Genomic DNA, 23,336 nt, shown 5'->3' on the forward strand with positions numbered 1-23,336 from the left:
AACAAACATGTTAAAGTAAAACATAGCCTAATGGTGCACTAAACGAACAATTCGATATTTGAAAGGATATGGAATCATTCATTAGTCTTCCAATGCACCGGTGTTCCACAGTGAGCGAGGACTGGATTGATTGATTGATTGAGTGATTGGCACACGTGACGTAGTCTATCATGCCCCTCCCCCCTCGTTGGCTTGCCCCCGAGCACAGCATTGCAGCGGTAGTGTGTGCGTGCGTGTGTGCGTGTGCGTGTGCGTGTAGCGCAGGTGTGTGTGCGTGAGACTGGGAGTCAAGCAGCAGCAGTAGCTAAATAAAGAGGTAAGTGTTGATCCGTGTGAAAATGAGCGGGAACTCGGGTCTGGGATTTTATCAGGAAGTTTGTGAAGGGGCACCGGACCCCCCCCCCCCCCACACGGAAGGTGGCTGACCTCTGCTTAACACAGTTCTGAGCACATCACCTTCCTATTTCCATCAATGGGTCTTGTGCGGAAATTGTGGACAGCTTTAGATTTCTCGGTTTACACATCACAGACACCCTCACACGGTCTCTCAACACCAACTGCCTCCTGAAGAGGGCGCAGCGGGACCGTGTCTCGTGAGGCGTCCCAAGAGTTGTGGTGCGAGTCCCAAGACTCTTCTGGCCTTGTATGGCAGTACTGTGCAGAGTGTGTTGACAGGCTGTATCCCAGTGTGGTGCGGCAGCCTGGCTGCTCAGGGCTGCAGCAGGAACCCCTGCGGTAGAACCACCGCAGCCCCACCCTGAGAACCACAGCCCCCCGCTGCGGGACCCCCCCCCCGCACCCCATGAAGGCCACCGCCGCTGCAGTCCAGACATGCATGGCTGCGTTCATTACAGGCAGGGGACAGGGAACTGGGTTCATGGAGTAGTAAAGGAAAAGCATTCAAATCCGTTTTAACGTTGCACCCCCCTGCTCATGTCCCTGCTCGAGTCCTGTTCTCGCTCCGTTTCCGGAGCATCAAATCACACACCAGCCTCTCAGCAGCGGCTTCCGGCCACCGGCAGTCAGGCTGCTGACAGCTGGCGCAGCCACGTGCGCCTTACGCCCAATTTACCGTGTGCTGTGTACTGCAGAATGCACGGATTCACTGTGTGCATAGCGGGTTTTGGGGGACGGGGTGTCCTTGTGTTTGTGTTTTGGGGGACGGTGGGGGACGGGGTGTCCTTGTGTTTGTGTTTTGGGGGACGGTGGGGGACGGTGGGGGACGGGGTGTCCTTGTGTTTGTGTTTTGGGGGACGGTGGGGCACGGTGGGGGACGGGGTGTCCTTGTGTTTGTGTTTTGGGGGACGGTGGGGGCCGGGGTGTCCTTGTGTTTGTGTTTTGGGGGACGGTGGGGGACGGGGTGTCCTTGTGTTTGTGTTTTGGGGGACGGTGGGGGACGGGGGTGTCCTTGTGTTTGTGTTTTGGGGGACGGTGGGGGACGGGGTGTCCTTGTGTTTGTGTTTTGGGGGACGGTGGGGGACGGGGTGTCCTTGTGTTTGTGTTTTGGGGGACGGTGGGGGACACTGTTGTAAGTGCATGCCAGTAAAGCTGAACTCGAATAAACGCTGTGAGGTAACAGAATGTCCCCCTGTCAAAGCCGACCCTCCCTCCCTCCCTCCCTCCCTCCCTCCCGGCCGTCCCTCCGTCCCTCCGGCCGTCCCTCCGTCCGTGCGTCCGTCAACAGACGGCGCTCATCGTCCGTGTGCTCAGCGCAGAGCCTCCTGGGTGAGAGCGGGGGGGGGGAGCGGGGAGCGGGGGGGGTTGTGTTGCTTTTTAACTTTTCCCCCAAACTTCTCCGCCTTATCGCCTCGTGCGGCTCAGACGAGTTATTTTAAGGCGTGACGCGGCGGTAGTCTCGCGGCAGCGGGTGTAGCGGCTCTTCTACGCCCCGCCCACAAACTCCCCGCTGAACGTTCCGCCTCGAGCTGCGCACAACGCTCAGCGGCGCGCCGAGACGAGACCCGGTCCCTGGACATACACACTTATACCATACGGACAGACACCGTATCGAGAGAGACACCTACAGAGAGACACAGAGACACGATATCGAGAGAGACACCTACAGAAAGTCACCTATCGAGAGAGACACCTACAGAGAGACACCTACAGAGAGACACCTATCGAGAGAGACACCTACAGAGAGAGACAGGGTACCGAGAGAGAGAGAGAGAGAGAGAGAAGAGGAGAGAGAGAGCGAGAGAGAGAGAGAGAGAGAGAGAGAGAGAGAGAGAGAGAGAGAGAGAGAGAGAGACAGGGTACCGAGAAGAGAGAGACAGGGTACCGAGAGAGAGAGAGAGCGAGAGAGACAGGGTACCGAGAGAGAAAGAGAGAGAGAGAGAGACAGGGTACTGAGAGAGAGAGACAGGGGTACCGAGAGAGAGAGAGAGAGAGACAGGGTACCGAGAGAGAGAGACAGGGTACCGAGAGAGAGAGAGAGCGAGAGAGACAGGGTACCGAGAGAGAAAGAGAGAGAGAGAGAGACAGGGTACTGAGAGAGAGAGAGAGAGAGAGAGAGAGAGAGAGAGAGAGAGACAGGGTACTGAGAGAGACAGAGAGAGAGACAGGGTACCGAGAGAGAAAGAGAGAGAGAGAGAGACAGGGTACTGAGAGAGAGAGAGAGAGAGAGAGAGAGAGACAGGGTACTGAGAGAGACAGAGAAGAGGACAGGGTACCGAGAGAGAAAGAGAGAGAGAGAGAGACAGGGTACTGAGAGAGACAGAGAGAGAGACAGGGTACCGAGAGAGAGAGAGAGAGAGAGAGAGAGAGAGAGAGAGAGAGAAGACAGAGAGAGAGAGAGAGAGAGAGAGAGAGAGAGAGAGAGAAGAGACAGGGTACCGAGAGAGACAGAGAGAGAGAGAGACAGGTACCGAGAGAGAGAGAGAGAGAGAGAGAAGAAGAGAGAGAGAGAGAGAGAGAGAGAGAGAGAGAGAGAGAGAGAGAGAGAGACGCGGTATCGGAGGGCTGAGTTCCGTCTTTGCCGTTCTTCCGTCGCCCTGCTTTAAGTCCTCTGTTGTCCGGGTCAGGATGAGCGTGGTCGTCGCCGCAGTGGAGAGTTGTTTTCTGTCCGCCTTACAGCCGAACTCGTCCTGCACCGCCTACGTTGTTCCGTCCCGACGTCCAGATTGGGACGAAGGCGGCGCGGGTCCGGCAGCCAGGTCCGTCTGCGTCTCGCCGAGAAGTCCCTCTCCCTTCCGCGGCTCAACTGCGCCGACCTCGGCTCGACAGGTGAGCGCCTGCTTGTGTCAGCAGTAACGGAGGTTTTAACGAGGGTTTGGCGTGAAGGAAGACAGACAGACGAGGACAGGCAGACAGACAGAGAGAGAGAGACACGCAGACGGGGAAGACATACACGCAGACAGAGACATACACGCAGACAGAGAGAGAGAGACAGGCAGACAGAGAGACAGACAGGCAGACAGACAGAGACAGACATGCAGACAAGAGAGACAGACAGAGAGAGACAGACATGCAGACAGAGAGACAGACAGGCAGACAGACAGAGAGAGACAGAGACACGCAGAGACAGAGACATACACGCAGACGAGAGAGAGAGACAGGCAGACAGAGAGAGAGAGACAGGCAGACAGACAGAGAGACAGACATGCAGACAGAGAGACAGACAGACATGCAGACAGAGAGACAGACTGCAGACAGACAGAGAGAGACAGACATGCAGACAGAGACATACACGCAGACAGAGAGAGAGAGACAGGCAGACAGAGAGAGACAGACAGGCAGACAGACAGAGAGACAGACATGCAGACAGACAGACAGAGAGACAGACAGACATGCAGACAGACAGACAGAGAGACAGACAGACATGCAGACAGAGAGACAGACATGCAGACAGAGAGACAGACAGCAGACAGACAGACAGAGAGAGACAGACATGCAGACAGAGAGACAGACATGCAGACAGAGAGACAGACAGAGAGAGACAGACATGCAGAGAGAGGCAGACAGACAGACAGACAGACAGAGAGAGTCAGACAGAGACAGACAGACATGCAGAGAGGCAGACAGACAGACAGAGAGAGACAGACATGCAGAGAGGCAGACAGACAGACAGAGAGAGACAGACATGCAGAGAGAGGCAGACAGACAGACAGGCAGGGCCAGCACGTCCGAGTCTTAGTGCTGTTTTCCTGTGTTAAAGGACACCAAGTCAAAGCCCCGTTCAGAAAGGAGTTTAAACACAGTGAGGTTGGACTTGTCTGTCCTCAGACACAAATGAAGCGAGTACAGGTCAGCTTCTGGTCAATTCTGCCATTTTGTCAGCCTGGTCCATTTTACTCTGCCTCGCTTCTCTCTAGTGGTTGGGACTTGGAATGCACCGTTTCGGTTTTCCATGTGGGATGCATCCTGTCAGGTTTATTCTCCACATCCTTTTGTTTCTTCTCCAAACCTGTCGGTGCTCAAGAGGCCGGTTTGTGTCAGTCCTCAGAGGACTGACACAAACCGGACGGAGGAGGAACAACTTGTAGCACATAACCTCACCCTCTTTTTCTGCTGCCTAACCGACCGCGGTCATTCCTGTCGTCCAGCAGCTCCTATCATTCCAGAACCCCTGTTGTCAGGACCGAACCAGTCAGTAAAGACTGGCTGTTTCCGTGGCCTGCAGTGGCAGGATTCAGCGGGGTTTATAAAGTCTAATGATCTTAAAGCTAAACATTTAAAAGTCAACAGAAACTCAAATCTTTCAGAATTCTACAAAATAAATGTCATCTGGTTCACCAGATGACAGACGTTATGACAAGACATTTCCCTGTGTTATAACAAGATATGTCCCTGTGTTATAACAAGACATATCCCTGTGTTATAAACAAGACATTTCCCTGTGTTATAACAAGAAATTTCCCTGTGTTTATAACAAGACATTACCCTGTGTTATAACAAGAAATTTCCCTGTGTTTATAACAAGACATATCCCTGTGTTATAACAAGATATTTCCCTGTGTTATAACACGACATATCCTGTGTTATAACAAGACATTTCCCTGTGTTATAACAAGACATTTCCCTGTGTTTATAACAAGACATCACCCTGTGTTATAACAAGACATATCCCTGTGTTATAACAAGACATTTCCTTGTGTTATAACAAGAAATTCCCCTGTGTTTATAACAAGATATTTCCCTGTGTTATAGCAAGACATATCCCTGTGTTATAACAAGATATTTCCCTGTGTTATAACAAGATATTTCCCTGTGTTATAACAAGATATCCCTGTGTTATAACAAGATATTTCCCTGTGTTATAACAAGACATTTCCCTGTGTTTATAACAAGACATCACCCTGTGTTATAACAAGAAATTTCCCTGTGTTTATAACAAGACATTTCCCTGTGTTATAACAAGATATTTCCCTGTGTTATAACAAGACATTTCCCTGTATTTATAACAAGACATTTCCCTGTGTTATAACAAGACATATCCCTGTGTTATAACAAGACATATCCCTGTGTTATAACAAGATATTTCCCTGTGTTATAACAAGATATTTCCCTGTGTTATAACAAGACATTTCCCTGTGTTTATAACAAGACATTTCCCTGTGTTTATAACAAGACATCACCCTGTGTTATAACAAGACATATCCCTGTGTTATAACAAGACATTTCCCTGTGTTATAACAAGAAATTCCCTGTGTTTATAACAAGATATTTCCCTGTGTTATAGCAAGACATATCCCTGTGTTATAACGAGATATTTCCCTGTGTTATAACAAGATATTTCCCTGTGTTATAACAAGATATCCCTGTGTTATAACAAGATATTTCCCTGTGTTATAACAAGACATTTCCCTGTGTTTATAACAAGACATCACCCTGTGTTATAACAAGAAATTTCCCTGTGTTTATAACAAGACATTTCCCTGTGTTATAACAAGATATTTCCCTGTGTTATAACAAGACATTTCCCTGTATTTATAACAAGACATTTCCCTGTGTTATAACAAGACATATCCCTGTGTTATAACAAGACATATCCCTGTGTTATAACAAGATATTTCCCTGTGTTATAACAAGATATTTCCCTGTGTTATAACAAGACATTTCCCTGTGTTTATAACAAGACATTTCCCTGTGTTATAACAAGACATTTCATAAAGCTGCTTCAAAACTCCAGCTGGGGAAACATGGATGTGGAAGCTGCTTGATATGGATTTGGAAACTACTTAATGTAGATTTGGAAATTGCTTGATGTGGATTTGGAAGCTGATTGACGTGGATTTGGAAGCTGCTTGACATGGATGTGGAAGCTGCTTGACATGGATGTGGAAGCTGCTTGACATGGATGTGGAAACTGATTGATGTGGATTTGGAAGCTGCTTATGTGGATTTGGAAGCTGCTTGACGTGGATGTGGAAGCTGCTTGACGTGGATGTGGAAGCTGCTTGACATGGATGTGGAAGCTGATTGATGTGGATTTGGAAGCTGCTTATGTGGATTTGGAAGTTGCTTGATGTGGATTTGGAAGCTGCTTGACGTGGATGTGGAAGCTGCTTGATGTGGAAACAGCTTGACGTGGATTTGGAAGCTGCTTGATGTGGATGTGGAAGCTGCTTGACGTGGATGTGGAAGCTGTTTGATGTGGATGTGGAAGCTGCTTGACGTGGATGTGGAAGCTGCTTGACGTGGATGTGGAACCTGTTTGATGTGGATGTGGAAGCTGCTTGACGTGGATGTGGAAGTTGTTTGATGTGGATGTGGAAGCTGCTTGACGTGGATGTGGAAGCTGCTTGACGTGGATTTGGAAGCTGTTTGACGTGGATGTGGAAGCTACTTGACATGGATGTGGAAGCTGCTTGACGTGGATGTGGAAGCTGCTTGACGTGGATTTGGAACCTGCTTGACGTGGATTTGGAAGCTGCTTGATGTGGATGTGGAAGCTGCTGGACATGGCTGTGGAAGCTGCTTGACGTGGATTTGGAAGCTGCTTGACGTGGATTTGGAAGCTGCTTGACGTGGATGTGGAAGCTGCTTGACGTGGATGTGGAAGCTACTTGACATGGATGTGGAAGCTGTTTGACGTGGATGTAGAAGCTACTTGACATGGATGTGGAAGCTACTTGACATGGATTTGGAAGCTACTTGATGTGGATGTAGAAGCTGCTTGACGTGGATGTGGAAGCTACTTGACATGGATTTGGAAGCTGCTTGACGTGGATTTGGAAGCTGCTTGACATGGATGTTTGGAAGCTGCTTGACGTGGATGTGGAAGCTACTTGACATGGATGTGGAAGCTACTTGACATGGATGTTTGGAAGCTGCTTGACGTGGATGTGGAAGCTACTTGATGTGGATGTAGAAGCTGCTTGACGTGGATGTGGAAGCTGCTTGACGTGGATGTGGAAGCTACTTGACATGGATTTGGAAGCTGCTTGACGTGGATTTGGAAGCTACTTGACATGGATGTTTGGAAGCTATTTGACATGGATGTGGAAGCTGCTTGACGTGGATGTGGAAGCTGCTTGACATGGATGTGGAAGCTACTTGACGTGGATGTGGAAGCTGCTTGACGTGGATGTGGAAGCTGCTTGACGTGGATTTGGAAGCTACTTGATGTGGATGTAGAAGCTGCTTGACGTGGATGTGGAAGCTACTTGACATGGATGTTTGGAAGCTGCTTGACGTGGATGTGGAAGCTGCTTGACGTGGATGTGGAAGCTACTTGACATGGATTTGGAAGCTGCTTGACGTGGATTTGGAAGCTGCTTGACGTGGATTTGGAAGCTGCTTGACATGGATGTTTGGAAGCTGCTTGACGTGGATGTGGAAGCTACTTGACATGGATGTGGAAGCTACTTGACATGGATGTTTGGAAGCTGCTTGACGTGGATGTGGAAGCTACTTGATGTGGATGTAGAAGCTGCTTGACGTGGATGTGGAAGCTGCTTGACGTGGATGTGGAAGCTACTTGACATGGATTTGGAAGCTGCTTGACGTGGATTTGGAAGCTACTTGACATGGATGTTTGGAAGCTACTTGACATGGATGTGGAAGCTGCTTGACGTGGATGTGGAAGCTGCTTGACATGGATGTGGAAGCTACTTGACGTGGATGTGGAAGCTGCTTGACGTGGATGTGGAAGCTGCTTGACGTGGATTTGGAAGCTACTTGATGTGGATGTAGAAGCTGCTTGACGTGGATGTGGAAGCTACTTGACATGGATGTTTGGAAGCTGCTTGACGTGGATGTGGAAGCTGCTTGACGTGGATGTGGAAGCTACTTGACATGGATTTGGAAGCTGCTTGACGTGGATTTGGAAGCTGCTTGACGTGGATTTGGAAGCTGCTTGACATGGATGTTTGGAAGCTGCTTGACGTGGATGTGGAAGCTACTTGACATGGATGTGGAAGCTACTTGACATGGATGTGGAAGCTGCTTGACGTGGATGTAGAAGCTGCTTGATGGATTGACAGGTTCAGTTCTGAAAAGTGCAAGTTTGAGTTTTTTATGAACTCCCAATGTTTCCTCTTTCTGCTTCACGCCAAACATGCGGAGCTGTTAAACCGCCATTTCTCTCTGTTTTTTATGAGTCAGATGAGTTTAGGAGTTTAGATGAGTTTAGGAGGTGTTCCTTATCCGATGTGAGGGTGTAAGGACAGGATGTTGTGTTGCTGTAAAGCCCTCTGAGGCACTTTTGTAATTTGTGATATTGGGCTATACAAATAAAACTGACTTGACTTGGCTTGACTTGACTTTAGTCAGTCTTATCTCTTCTTGGCTGTTCTGTGGCCCGTCTTTCTCCTGAAAACAGGAAAAGGCCTGTCCTCCTTAAACCTCCTCTTCATTCTGACGATAGACAGAAACAGCTGGATCTCACACACATCGATGGAGGAGGTGTGGAAGCTATGTGAACATTTGACAGATGCCACTGGAGGGAGTTCCTCCTCCACATGTGCATCTTAAGGAACCATCTGGCTGACTGTACGTTGAAGACTTAACAGAGACAACATCAACTTAGTCCACAGCCAGTCAGTACAAGGAGCCAACGTCACTTTTACTTTCTGGACTGCAGTGAGCTGTTCAGCCAGCGCCCAGGGCTCACCACCCCGGCTTTCTCGTCCCTTAGTCGGACCTGATGTAACGAAAGCAAAGTGTCTGCTTCCATAGCTAATGTGCACTCGGCCCGGGCGAGGCCCAGGCGGCCGGCCGCTGACGGTGGGTGGACAGATGTGTAAGCTAGCATCACCTCTGCTAACACGTCCGCCCACACGGACGGGTTCCTCTTCTTTACATATCTATTGTTATTAAATATTGAAGTAAAATCTACATACGTTTAGATAGGTAGATTCTCCGGTCTCCTTGAGTAAATTTGTTGCTACAGCCAACACAGGGATCGCCGGTTCGAATCCCTGCGTTATCTCTGGCTTGGTCGGGCATCCCTACAGACACATTTGGCCGTGTCTGCGGGTGGGAAGCCAGATGTGGGTATGTGTCCTGGTCGCTGCACTAGCGCCTCCTCTGGTCAGTCAGGGCGCCTGTTCGGGGGGGAGGGGGAACTGGGGGGAATAGCGTGATCCTCCCATGCGTTACGTCCCCCTGGTGAAACTCCTCACTGTCAGGTGAGGAGTTTCATCTCTATTTTCATATATATATATATATATATATATATATATATATATATATATATATGTATATATGCTCTATATGTATGCTCCATATGCTCACACATGCTACTGACACACTTGCATGTCCTTCAGTGGGACATGGAGGACATGGAGGACATGGCACACAGTAAGAAAAACAACTTTCAGGGGGTATTTTATGTAGTTTCTATGACGGAGGAGATGAAGCTTTTCTGCAGGTGATGGACCTGAGCCTCCGTCCAGACGGGCGTAAAGTGGACAGAGGTGAGGAGAGGGCTGTTTTCAGTGTGATGGGTGTGGTTTGGATGTCTGCCAGGTTGCAGACGGGAAGGCTGATGATTTTGGAGGAAGGGTGTGTGTGATGTGTTGGATATTGAGTTGATGCAATAGAGACACAGATGGAGCAGTACAGCAGCCTCGGTTGAATTATTCTTTTGTGCAGAAGCAACAGAAAGTATTTTGAGTTTACCGATGACACAGTTTTCTGGCAGTTTTCCTGGATGCTTTATTGTCCAAGGTGGGACTTGCGCCATAGTCTCCACAGTCTGCTTGTTGACTGAAGCTGGGTCAGGGCTGTGCAGACTGAACTGCTGTTCAACACTTAGTCTGTGGGACACTGAGCTGCAGGTGCTTGTCTGTGCAGCGTTGTGTGAACCGGAGCGCTGGTCGGCCTGTAATGGAGGTGTTGTCATTAAGGAGGTATTTGGTGGTGGGTGATGCAGTCGTTGGTGTAGAAGATGGATAGGAAAGGAACTGGTGTTGTTGTGGTTGGTGGGGACGGTACGGTGCCCCCTAGGACAGGTTTGTAAAGTGTACTGTGGAGCGTGGTGAGGGGCCAGTCTTACAGAATTCAGCCTGAAGGGTTGGCAGGGGCTGATGCTATTGGGCCAGAAGCTGAAGATATGACATGGATGGACTGGGTTCTTGGATGAAGTTGCCATTATGAAGCCAAAACGTGGTGCTGGGAGGAGCTGGGCCTGATTTGATCCGGTTGTGGCTCAGCGAGAAGATGCTTAGCTCTGAGGTGATACATAAATCAGAGGCTTCTCGTTTTGCAATCAGAAGCCAGAGAAACCCAACCAAGTGTTGGAATGAGACACTGAATTATAGTCATAAATTCTCATGGATGGGTGTATTTGATTAAATATTGATTTCTTTCAGATGGCATCACTTATACTCCTATTCTGAATTTCTTATGGTGTGTGTGTGTGTGTGTGTGTGTGTGTGTGTGTGTGTGTGTGTGTGTGTGTGTGTGTGTGTGTGTGTGTGTGTGTGTGTGTGTGTGTGTGTGTCTTATGATCGATGTCTGCAGAATGAAGGCATGAGATCTACAGGAGCTGTGTGGTGGACAGCTCCAGACAAATCTAGGGGATAGCTCCATAGACACCATCATAAAAATGTCCTAAAGTTCAGAATTACGGACAGGCTTAAGCTGATATGAATAAATATGGACTTCATAGTAACTTGTGCAAATAAAAGGTGTTTCATATCAGGATTCCTTTTCTGCGTTCTACACAGTCTGGTTGCAGCGTTCTGAACAAGCTGAAGATGGACAGATGTGCGATTAGAGATGACAGATGTGTGATTAGAGATGACAGATATGTGATTACAACTGAGTTGAGTTACCGTAAACAAGGAAGCATGAATGCGTCTCAGGTCAGGGAAGGACACTGATGGGTCTGGTGGTGCCCCGTGTTTATCCACTTCTAAATGACGGTCTTCATTGTGTTTCTGGGGTATACTCAAGTTCATTTAAGTCTATTTATACATGTCTTTATCTGACTTTTCAACTGCAGTGTTTCACAGACTGACTGTGCCACATGTATGTCCAGGACCCTCTGAGGGTCCTCTAGTCCTTTCATCCTGTATGTAATTAATTACATTTAATTATTCGTACCATCACTTCAGATGGCTGCAGGTGAAGGCAGACATGCCTGGTGCATTCTTTTGGGTGTCACAAGACATAATTAGCACTGGGGTGTGTACATCCATGCAACCAGAGCGTTCATTTTCTATTTGAATACATTAACAGAAATACACATTTAGTTTTTCTCTTGATGTTGTTGGTTGCTACATAAAGTTAAGGTGGAAATACCCTGACTTACTGACTTTCACTTTCAAACATGTAGACAACCAAAGCCAGACTGTTTGAAAGGTTTATAAAGTTGATGGGAGAAACACACGGTGTGCTGCATGTCAGCGACTCTGCAGAAACACCGCTGTGCAGAAACACTGCTGTGCAGAACACCACTCTGCAGCAACAATACTGTGCGGAAACACCACTCAACAGAAACACTACTCTGCAGAAACACTGCTGTGAAGAAACACCGCTCTGCAGAAACACTGCTGTGCAGAAACACTGCTGTGCAGAACACCGCTCTGCAGCAACACTGCTGAGCGGAAACATCACTTAACAGAAACACTACTCTGCAGAAACTGTGCTGTGCAGAAACACCGCTCAACAGAAACAGCACTCAACAGAAACACCGCTCAACAGAAACACCGCTCAACAGAAACACCGCTCTGCAGAAACACCGCTGTGCAGAAACACTGCTGTGCAGAACACCGTTCTGCAGCAACACTGCTGAGCGGAAACACCACTTAACAGAAACACTACTCTGCAGAAACTGTGCTGTGCAGAAACACCGCTCTGCAGAAACACCGCTCTGCAGAAACAGCACTCAACAGAAACACCGCTCAACAGAAACACCGCTCTGCAGAAACACCGCTGTGCAGAAACACTGCTGTGCAGAACACCACTCTGCAGCAACAATGCTGAGCGGAAACACCACTTAACAGAAACACTACTCTGCAGAAACTGTGCTGTGCAGAAACACCGCTCTGCAGAAACAGCACTCAACAGAAACACCGCTCAACAGAAACACCGCTCTGCAGAAACACCGCTGTGCAGAAACACTGCTGTGCAGAACACCACTCTGCAGCAACAATGCTGTGCGGAAACACCACTCAACAGAAACACTACTCTGCTGAAACACCGCTGTGCAGAAACACCGCTGTGCAGAAATAGCACTCAACAGACACACCGCTCAACAGAAACACCGCTCAACAGAAACACCGCTCTGCAGAAACACCGCTGTGCAGAAACACCGCTGTGCAGAAACACCACTCAACAGAAACACTACTCTGCAGAAACTCTGCTGTGCGGAAACACCGCTCTGCAGAAACTCTGCTGTGCGGAAACACCGCTCTGCAGAAACACTGCTCTGCAGAAACACCGCTCTGCAGAAACACTACTGTGCAGAAACAACGCTCAACAGAAACACCGCCCTGCAGAAGCACTGCTGTGCAGAACACCACTCTGCAGCAACACTGCTGAGCAGAAACACCACTCAACAGAAACACTACTCTGCAGAAACTCTGCTGTGCGGAAACACCGCTCTGCAGAAACACTACTCTGCAGAAACACCGCTCTGCAGAAACACTGCTGTGCAGAAACACTGCTGTTCAGAAACGCCCCTATGCAGAAACACCGCTCTGCAGAAACACCGCTCTGCGGAAACACCGATGTGCAGAAACACTGCTGTGCAGAAACACCGCTGTTCAGAAACGCCGCTCTGCAGAAACACCGCTCTGCAGAAACACTACTCTGCAGAAACACCGCTCTGCAGAAACACTGCTGTGCAGAAACACTGCTGTTCAGAAACGCCGCTCTGCAGAAACACCGCTCTGCGGAAACACCGATGTGCAGAAACACTGCATTGCAGAAACACCGCTGTTCAGAAACGCCGCTCTGCAGAAACACCACTCTGCAGAAACACCGCTCTGCAGAAACACCGATGTGCAGATACACTGCTGTGCAGAAACACCGCTCAACAGAAACACTGCTGTGCAGAAACACCGCTCAACAGAAACTCTGCGGTGCAGAAACACTGCTGTGCAGAAACACCGCTCAACAGAAACACCGCTCTGCAGAAACACTGCTGTGCAGACACAACGCTGTGCCAAAAAACTGCTGTTCGGAAACATCGCTCAACAGAAACACTGCTCTGCAGAAACACTGCTGTGCAGAAACACCGCTGTGCAGAAACACCGCTGTGCAGAAACACTGCTGTGTTGGAACTCATGCGGTGCTGCTGAACAGTTGATGTAGTCGTTTAGAAACAACTTACACATTTAATGAAGAGATCCTATGGTATCCTTAAATCATATATGGATATCTGCATTGGTTGTTTGCAGCCTTTGAAGCGTTTCCTCTCTGGCTCTTTAAAACACATTAATACCAATGAAAAGGAATGATGTAAGCAAATATTCTTATTCTGAATTTCGTGTGTGCGCATGCATGTGCGTGAGAAGAGCAGCTCTCCTCCTCATCCTGCTGCCCGCAGAGCAGATAAGGTGTTGTGATAACGATAATGAACCAAGTCCTCCATACAAACAGTCCTGCCATTAGCCTGCATGGAAGCCACACATAGCTCGAGTCACACACTAAAACACACGCGCGCACACACACACACACACACACATATATATATATATATATACACTACCGTTCAAAAGTTTGGGATCACCCAAACAATTTTGTGTTTTCCATGAAAAGTCACACTTATTCACCACCATATGTTGTGAAATGAATAGAAAATAGTCAAGACATTGACAAGGTTATAAATAATGATTTGTATTTGAAATAAGATTTTTTTTACATCAAACTTTGCTTTCGTCAAAGAATCCTCCATTTGCAGCAATTACAGCATTGCAGACCTTTGGCATTCTAGCTGTTAATTTGTTGAGGTAATCTGGAGAAATTGCACCCCACGCTTCCAGAAGCAGCTCCCACAAGTTGGATTGGTTGGATGGGCACTTCTTGCGTACCATACGGTCAAGCTGCTCCCACAACAGCTCAATGGGGTTCAGATCTGGTGACTGCGCTGGCCACTCCATTACCGATAGAATACCAGCTGCCTGCTTCTGCTCTAAATAGTTCTTGCACAATTTGGAGGTGTGTTTTGGGTCATTGTCCTGTTGTAGGATGAAATTGGCTCCAATCAAGCGCTGTCCACTGGGTATGGCATGGCGTTGCAAAATGGAGTGATAGCCTTCCTTATTCAGAATCCCTTTTACCCTGTACAAATCTCCCACCTTACCAGCACCAAAGCAACCCCAGACCATCACATTACCTCCACCATGCTTAACAGATGGCGTCAGGCATTCTTCCAGCATCTTTTCATTTGTTCTGCGTCTCACAAACGTTCTTCTTTGTGATCCAAACACCTCAAACTTGGATTCATCCATCCACAACACTTTTTTCCAGTCTTCCTCTGTCCAATGTCTGTGTTCTTTTGCCCATCTTAATCTTTTTCTTTTATTGGTCAGTCTCAGATATGGCTTTTTCTTTGCCACTCTGCCCTGAAGCCCAGAATCCCGCAGCCGCCTCTTCACTGTAGATGTTGACACTGGTGTTTTGCGGGTACTATTTAATGAAGATGCCAGTTGGGGACCTGTGAGGCGCCTGTTTCTCAAACTAGAGACTCTAATGTACTTATCTTCTTGCTCAGTTGTGCAACGCGGCCTCCCACTTCTTTTTCTACTCTGGTTAGAGCCTGTTTGTGCTGTCCTCTGAAGGGAGTAGTACACACCGGTGTAGGAAATCTTCAATTTCTTAGCAATTTCTCGCATGGAATAGCCTTCATTTCTAAGAACAAGAATAGACTGTCGAGTTTCAGATGAAAGTTCTCTTTTTCTGGCCATTTTGAGCATTTAATTGACCCCACAAATGTGATGCTCCAGAAACTCAATCTGCTCAAAGGAAGGTTAGTTTTGTAGCTTCTGTAACGAGCTAAACTGTTTTCAGATGTGTGAACATGATTGCACAAGGGTTTTCTAATCATCAATTAGCCTTCTGAGCCAATGAGCAAACACATTGTACCATTAGAACACTGGAGTGATAGTTGCTTGAAATGGGCCTCTATACACCTATGTAGATATTGCACCAAAAACCAGACATTTGCAGCTAGAATAGTCATTTACCACATTAGCAATGTATAGAGTGTATTTCTTTAAAGTTAAGACTAGTTTAAAGTTATCTTCATTGAACAGTACAGTGCTTTTCCTTCAAAAATATGGACATTTCAATGTGATCCCAAACTTTTGAACGGTAGTGTATATGACGTTGTTAAAAGAAACACTCAACGGTAGGGAAAGTTCTCAACAAATAAGGAGCAAAATATTGACAGCTGATGATTGCTTATGGCATGAAATGGGCTTGTACTGTCTCAAAGAATTTACTTGACTCACTGGATTATATATATATATATATATATATATATATATATATATATATATATATATATATATATATATATAGTCTTCATGTTACATGAATGTGTACACACATGCACAGATATTTTCTTTCTTGCTCTCTATCTCGTGTTTTCTCTCTTAGCCACAGATGAAGATGTGTGAACTTAGCCAGCTAATTATTCAGAAATCCCCCGAGTATTCTGGGTCACCACGTCTTGCATCAGTAATAGTAACCATGTGTTTGCTGGTTTGGAAATAAACCAAGGTAACATGATTGAATAGCACTATTTTGAATAACTGGTTCATTTTGCGTTGACAAAGTAAATTGTTTAGAGCACATTCTTCTTGCTTGGCCCAGACTCAAATCCTCCATCTTAAGTAATCAAATGTTTGAGCTCATTAATTACTCTCAACTTAGTGCATCTTGTTTACTTTGCTTATCTCATTTACACTGTGTGTCCTTTGTGTTTTTATGTGGTTGTGTGTTGTGTTGTAGCTGCTGCTCTACACAGTGTTGTTCTGTGTTTTTAAAATGGTTTAGACCTTCTCCTGATCCCCGTGACCGACAATTGTTCTGTTCAGTGTCAGCGCTCAGGCATGCAGCCCAACTTCCCCTCCCTCCCTCTCTTTCCCTCTGCTGCGCCCATTCTCCCTCCTTCCTCCCATTCTGCTGGGCTGCATGATGTATGCAGTCTCTTCCCTCTTTAATCAAACACTTACCTTCCCCCTTCCTGAACTGATACCCCCTAATGCATCATCTGTTCCCAGATACTGTGAAGCACACATCCACATTGTGCACAACATACGTATATGTTCGATCTTACGCCACATCCCAGTCGGGTGTAAGAATATATTCGTACACTTCATTATCACGATTTTCTGTCATTAGCTTTCACGATGTTGTACTGATGTTAAGAAACACTGCATTGACTCTTCAGATGACAGACGTCAGCATCTCCACTTCTCTGTGCAGTTTCCTCTTTGACCACTAGGTGGCAGGTGCCATATTGTGAGAGGACTGAACCACAACACCAGCAGGCGCCAGTGTCGCACTAGCTATGACTCTGATCTGATGCAGATTGACGTGTTCTTGGGGTGCAGGCATGAACCCTGTTGTTTTTGTGCTGGTTTAGTATGATATATTAACATCATATATTTCTTCAGAAATGTTTGCGCAAGTTCCCGTGGGGTGGTAAATGGTAGAAACATGAGATTTTGCCCACTGATTGGAAGTTTTGTGCAAGTGCTGCCCAAGAAATACGTATGACCCCATGGGCCTGATGGGAGTGCTAAAGGTCAAACTTTTGAACTTTGAGAAGTAATAACTCCTACGCCATAAGTGTGATGGACTTGAAACTACAGACGTCCATCTGTCCTCACCTCACAAATGTGCCTCAAAAACCACTAAAGTCCATCTGACTGGATTTTCCGCCATTTTGAATTTTTTTAAAAACAAACGTTAGACATCTCCTAAACTGCAGGTCCGATTGCTACCAAATTCCCTGTGAATCATTACTGAACCAAGCTTATCAAGAGTTGTATAAAGCTTGTTGATATCTTATCTACTTTTCAAGATATGGACCAAGCTTATCAAGAGTTGTATAAAGCTTGTTGATAGCTTATCTACTTTTCAAGATATGGGCCAAGCCTATCAAGAGTTGTATAAAGCTTGTTGATATCTTATCTACTTTTCAAGATATGGACCAAGCCTATCAAGAGTTGTATAAAGCTTGTTGATATCTTATCTACTTTTCAAGATATGGACCAAGCCTATCAAGAGTTGTATAAAGCTTGTTGATATCTTATCTACTTTTCAAGATATGGACCAAGCCTATCAAGAGTTGTATAAAGCTTGTTGACATCTTATCTACTTTTCAAGATATGGACCACGCCTATCAAGAGTTGTATAAAGCTTGTTGACATCTTGTCTACTTTTCAAGATATGGACCAATGATTGTCAAAAGGGTGTGGCTCAGCACATAAAAAGACCAAAGTCAACAACCGTTGGGCCAATCATGAATCATTACAAAAGTTACAGGATATGTCCGCATAAGTACCTGAAACATACCCTAAAAATTCCATCTCGACCACTAGGGGGCTTTACAAATGCAGAAAGGGCGTAGCATATCACAAATCACACTATAAATCAGAAAGTTTGTCCAGTCATGTCAAAACTCGCAGGATTGTTTCATAACAAGTTTGAGGTGGTGCTCCCTCAATAGGGGGCACCACCAGTTCCAAACACATGCATGGCACAAATTTGGCCATAAATCAATGACAGATTCTCCAAACATGGTGGATATCTTTAATTAAGCTTTCAACTTTTGACGGTCTGCATTGGCTTGAACTCGGAACCGGCACTTGGTGCTATATTCTTCATGATATTTTTCTAATATTTCGACAAAGTATTGCAATATATCAAAGTGTTTGTATTTTCATAATATATCACAAGAAGTTGAATCGTGATACTTGTGTCATGATATGAATCGTACCGCCACATTCTTTCTAGTACACAGTCACGATCCTCACTGGAGAACACTCGTCTGCCAAGATACCAGCTGGAGAACACTTGTCTGTCTAGATCCTAGCTGAAGAACAGTCGTCTGCCCAGTTACTAGCTGGAGAACACTCGTCTGCCTAGATCCTAGCTGGAGAACACTCATCTGCCTAGATCCTAGCTGGAGAACACTCATCTGCCTAGATCCTAGCTGGAGAACACTCGTCTGCCTAGATCCTAGCTGGAGAACACTCATCTGCCTAGATCCTAGCTGGAGAACACTCGTCTGCCTAGATCCTAGCTGGAGAACACTCGTCTGCCTAGATCCTAGCTGGAGAACACTCGTCTGCCTAGATCCTAGCTGGAGAACACTCATCTGCCTAGATCCTAGCTGGAGAACACGCGTCTGCCTAGATCCTAGCTGGAGAACACGCGTCTGCCTAGATCCTAGCTGGAGAACACTCGTCTGGAGCTCCACCATTGGCTGTGTGATCAGAAAAATATATACTGAAATGTTTCGGTTTCATGGCTGGCCAACTTGAGTGATTCATAAACCTCTTTGTGCTGTAAATTGTCTTATATATTTCCAATTTTCACTTTTTATGCTATTGTTCAGTTTAAGATATATGGATTACTTGAATGACAGCAACAAAAAAAAGCAATTTATACTGTCATGAAAGAGTGTTGAAAGTGAAGCAGATGTATTAGTTAGTACTTGTTCTGGTTCATTACAAAACACGACACTTTAAAATTCATTGAGAACAGCCTTGTAATTGTCAATCTCAAAAAGAAATAGTCTGCAGACATTTCAAGAGAGAATAGAAGGAAAAGGAGTGAGGCCATGTGGAGGGATAACAGGGTTTGTGCAGGGAGGGGAGACCCAAGCGATCCATGGTGGTGTGGAGGGATAACAGGGTTTGTGCAGGGAGGGAAGACCTAAGCGATCCATGGTGGTGTGGAGGGATAACAGGGTTTGTGCAGGGGGGGGGGGGGACCCAAGCGATCCATGGTGGTGTGGAGGGATAAAGGGTTTGTGCAGGGAGGGAAGACCCAAGCGATCCACGGTGGTGTGGAGGGATAAAGGGTTTGTGCAGGGAGGGGAGACCCAAGCGATCCACGGTGGTGTGGAGGGATAAAGGGTTTGTGCAGGGAGGGGAGAACTAAGCGATCCATGGTGGTGTGGAGGGATAAAGGGTTTGTGCAGGGAGGGGAGACCTAAGCGATCCATGGTGGTGTGGAGGGATAAAGGGTTTGTGCAGGGAGGGGAGAACTGAGCGATCCATGGTGGTGTGGAGGGATAAAGGGTTTGTGCAGGGAGGGGAGAACTGAGCGATCCATGGTGGTGTGGAGGGATAAAGGGTTTGTGCAGGGAGGGGAGACCCAAGCGATCCATGGTGGTGTGGAGGGATAAAGGGTTTGTGCAGGGAGGGGAGAACTAAGCGATCCATGGTGGTGTGGAGGGATAACAGGGTTTGTGCAGGGAGGGGAGAACTAAGTGATCCATGGTGGTGTGGAGGGATAAAGGGTTTGTGCAGGGAGGGGAGAACTAAGCGATCCATGGTGGTGTGGAGGGATAACAGGGTTTGTGCAGGGAGGGGAGAACTAAGCGATCCATGGTGGTGAAACAGAAGTTTTCTGTGAGTTCTGTTCATTCACATTGGGAGTTCAGATTCTTTTAGTTCAGCACAGAGGTTTGACTTGATGGGCAGATGCTGTCTGTGGGTGGAGGGAGGTGAAGGGCAAGGTGTCAGAGGAGAATAAGGGAGGTGGAAGACTGGCTGGCTGTAGGTTTCTGGATGAGTTATCAGGGGAGAGGTTCAGTAGACTGATCAGTGGTTTGTAGAAGTCAAACCAGGAGCACATAAGCCCCAAGGTTCATGTGAGGCTGGACAAATAGAACCTGAGATATTGAACAGGAGAGATGTGAACCCTCATCAATTGAATGTCTTAGTTTAATGTTTTACCACACGGAACAAATGAACAGTTCACGTGGCTGGTAGTTCATGCTCTGAACCTGAGCCAAACCCACAATGTCAAATCCAAAGTTGTCCCAGGTCATCTTTCTATGCTGTCTGGTGTGCCGTGGATCAAGTCTTTATCCAAGATGGGAGGTGTGTTTTCTGTTTTTGCTTTCTGTGTGAGTGTTGGGGTGAGTTTTGGTGTCAGAAGAATCATTATTGGTCTATAAATAAGATAGCACCCGTTTGTTTCCATGTGCTGTTCTAACATTGTACTCCTGCATTTCTGTCTGTCTGTCTCACTTCCTGTCTGTCTGTCTGCCTGTCTGTCTGTCTGTATGTCTGTCTGTCTCACTTCCTGTCTGTCTGTCTCACTTCCTGTCTGTCTGTCTGTCCATCTGTCTCTTTTCTTCAATTAGACTTTGATGCTCCTGTGGGAAAGAACTTTGCCTCCAGCCATGGCTTCAGTTCCAGATCCATGATACACACGCCGAGCCGCGTCATGGCTGTGAGTACAAACTACTCTCATTTTAACCAAGTAAACCATCAAAACTGGTAATTATTCATCAGTATAAACATTTAAGCACCTATTATCATGGGGGGTGCAGCAATTAAGGACCCACATGCAGATGTGGTAATACTATTACTACTACTACTACCACTACTTTCGGCTGCTCCCGTTAGGGGGCGCCACAGCGGATCATCGTTTCCATCTCTTCCTGTCTTCTGCATCTTCCTCTGTCACACCAGCCACCTGCATGTCGTCCCTCACCACATCCATAAACCTCCTCTTTGGCCTTCCTCTTCTCCTCTTCCCTGGCAGCTCCATATTCAGCATCCTTCTCCCAGTATACCCAGCATCTCTCCTCCACACATGTCCAAACCATCTCCATCTTGTCTCTCTTGCTTTGTCTCCAAACCGTCCAACCTGAGCTGTCTCTCTAACATACTCCTTCTTCTTCTAAAATACTGTCCATCTTCGTCACTCCCAATGAAACTCGTAGCATGTTCAACTCTGCCACCTCCAGCTCCACCTCCTGCTCTGCCTCCTGTCTCTTTGTCAGTGCCACCGTCTACAAACCATACAACATACAAACGCAGGCGTGGTAACAGGTGAAATAAAAGGTTTAATGGCAGGATATGGGAGTATCAGGAACACACAAGGACATGACGGTACGCTCTGACAACTAACAAACTACACAGCTAAGCTTAGATATACAGCAACAGCTTTGTGGCAAATGGGTAACTGAGGAAAACCAGACAGGACTCCAGGATTGGGATAGCATCAGAGCAGGGCTAGGAATGAGCTGCAGGAACCAGGGCTGGAGTGGCCGGAAACCAGACCATGGCACATACTATAGTCCAACAGAGGACGTAGTCCCAGACACAGCTCCAGACACTAAACCGTTTTACAAGACACTTTGTGTACCTGAGAGAATGAAATGAATTCATTTTGTAAACTTTGCCTGAAATTGGTTCAATTTGGAGCAAATGTTGAAAAGAAATTCAAAGAGAAGGGTCTTGTGCTGTTTGACAGAATTCCCAGTTTGTTTCACCTTGAATCAGACTGTGTTTCAGACCCTGTTGAATACCTGCATCATGTCTGTGTAGAGCGCTGAGGGGATGATGGCCGGCTCTTCCTCTTACCCACTCTGTCTGTCTCCACATGCAGTTATTTAGATACTGAAAAAAGACAAGTGGTCCAGCGGGAGTCCTCCTGTCAGTCAGAAGGTGTAACCGCCAGACGTTAGGAGGTTTTGTTTCTCAGCTGGTAACCGAGTTCTTTCATATTGTGTGATGCATGGGTGGCTCGCCACAGCTTCTCATCACTTCTTTAGTTTAGCGTGGACACCTGGTTTTGTGCACATGTGTCTCCAGGTTAGTTCTTCTATAACTGCCCCCGTGACATCAATGACAAGTGTAAAGGCCCTCTGGAAAAACGGGAGCCCTGAACTTGTGAGCAAACACGTCTCGGTTAGTTGACAAGTCAGAGGTGGGACGGGGCTTCCCGCACGATAAAGTTTGGAATTATTGAGATGACTCAACTTCCTGTGTCACTAATTCACCCTTAAGGTCTCAGCACCATTTCCACTACATCCTGTAGGTAGCGCTTCACCACCAGCAGCCAACCGTCAGGCTTCTTTGTGGCCAGCTGTGTAACTCGACAGACAGTCAGACCTGTTCTGCTATCTGACAACACGTTCCTGCAGTATTTCACAAGAGCCACGCATGGCCGGGTTAACGGGCTTGTGAGTCTTCTGGAAGCCCCTCAGTCATGAGCTAGGATTAGACACCGCTCAGGAGGTTCTCTCGCCCAGGGAGGGCTCAGTGTTTTAGACCTAGTAGTGGCATGTTTCTCTTCTTCTTTCTTTTAATCATGAAATGTGTCTGACGCAAATCTGTCCGGGTGGTGTGGCGCTCTATTCTGTTGCCTACCAACACAGGGATCGCTGGTTCGAATCCCCGTATTACCTCCGGCTTGGCCGGACGTCCCAACAGACACGATTGGCCGTGTCTGTGGGTGGGAAGCCGGATGTGGGTATGTGTCCTGGTCACTGCACTAGCGCCTCCTCTGGTTGGTCGGGGCGTCTGTTTGGGGAGGAGGAACTGGGGGGAATAGCGTGATCCTCCCACGTGCTACGTCCCCCTGGTGAAACTCCTCACTGTCAGGGGAAAAGAAGCGGCTGGTGACTCCACATGTATGGGAGGAGACATGTGGTAGTCTGCAGCCCTCCCCGGATCAGCAGAGGGGGTGGAGCAGCGGGGTAATTGGCCGGATACAATTGGGGAGAAAAAGGGGAAAAGAAAATCTGTCTTTCAGCTTGCATGCTTTGATCGTTTGCTCATTTTTTTTCTTGCCTTTCACTTTCACCAATCTTCGGGTCTGTTCAGCATTCAGAGACCAAGTCCTCTCACGTGCTCCTCTCACGTGCTCCTCTCACGTGCTCCTCACACGTGCTCCTCACACGTGCTGCTATAACACGTGACAGACCAGGACTCACTCTGTAGTGCCGGCAGCCACACCAG

General features: G+C 47.2%; 1 protein-coding gene across 1 annotated transcript in view; it reads left to right on the top strand.

The window, feature by feature from the left end:
* Positions 1-2,714: 2,714 nt before the first annotated feature.
* LOC130111789 (plakophilin-3-like) overlaps positions 2,715-23,336 on the top strand; it is an 88,001-nt gene continuing 67,379 nt past the window's right edge. Inside the window, 4 exon segments of the mRNA XM_056279070.1 lie at positions 2,715-2,737; positions 2,935-3,127; positions 3,130-3,225; positions 20,729-20,817. Of these exon segments, the coding sequence (XP_056135045.1) occupies positions 3,025-3,127; positions 3,130-3,225; positions 20,729-20,817 (288 nt within the window). The 5' untranslated portion in view covers positions 2,715-2,737; positions 2,935-3,024.

Source organism: Lampris incognitus, chromosome 4 (assembly GCF_029633865.1).
Source record: "Lampris incognitus isolate fLamInc1 chromosome 4, fLamInc1.hap2, whole genome shotgun sequence".
NCBI classification, from domain to species: Eukaryota; Metazoa; Chordata; class Actinopteri; order Lampriformes; family Lampridae; genus Lampris; species Lampris incognitus.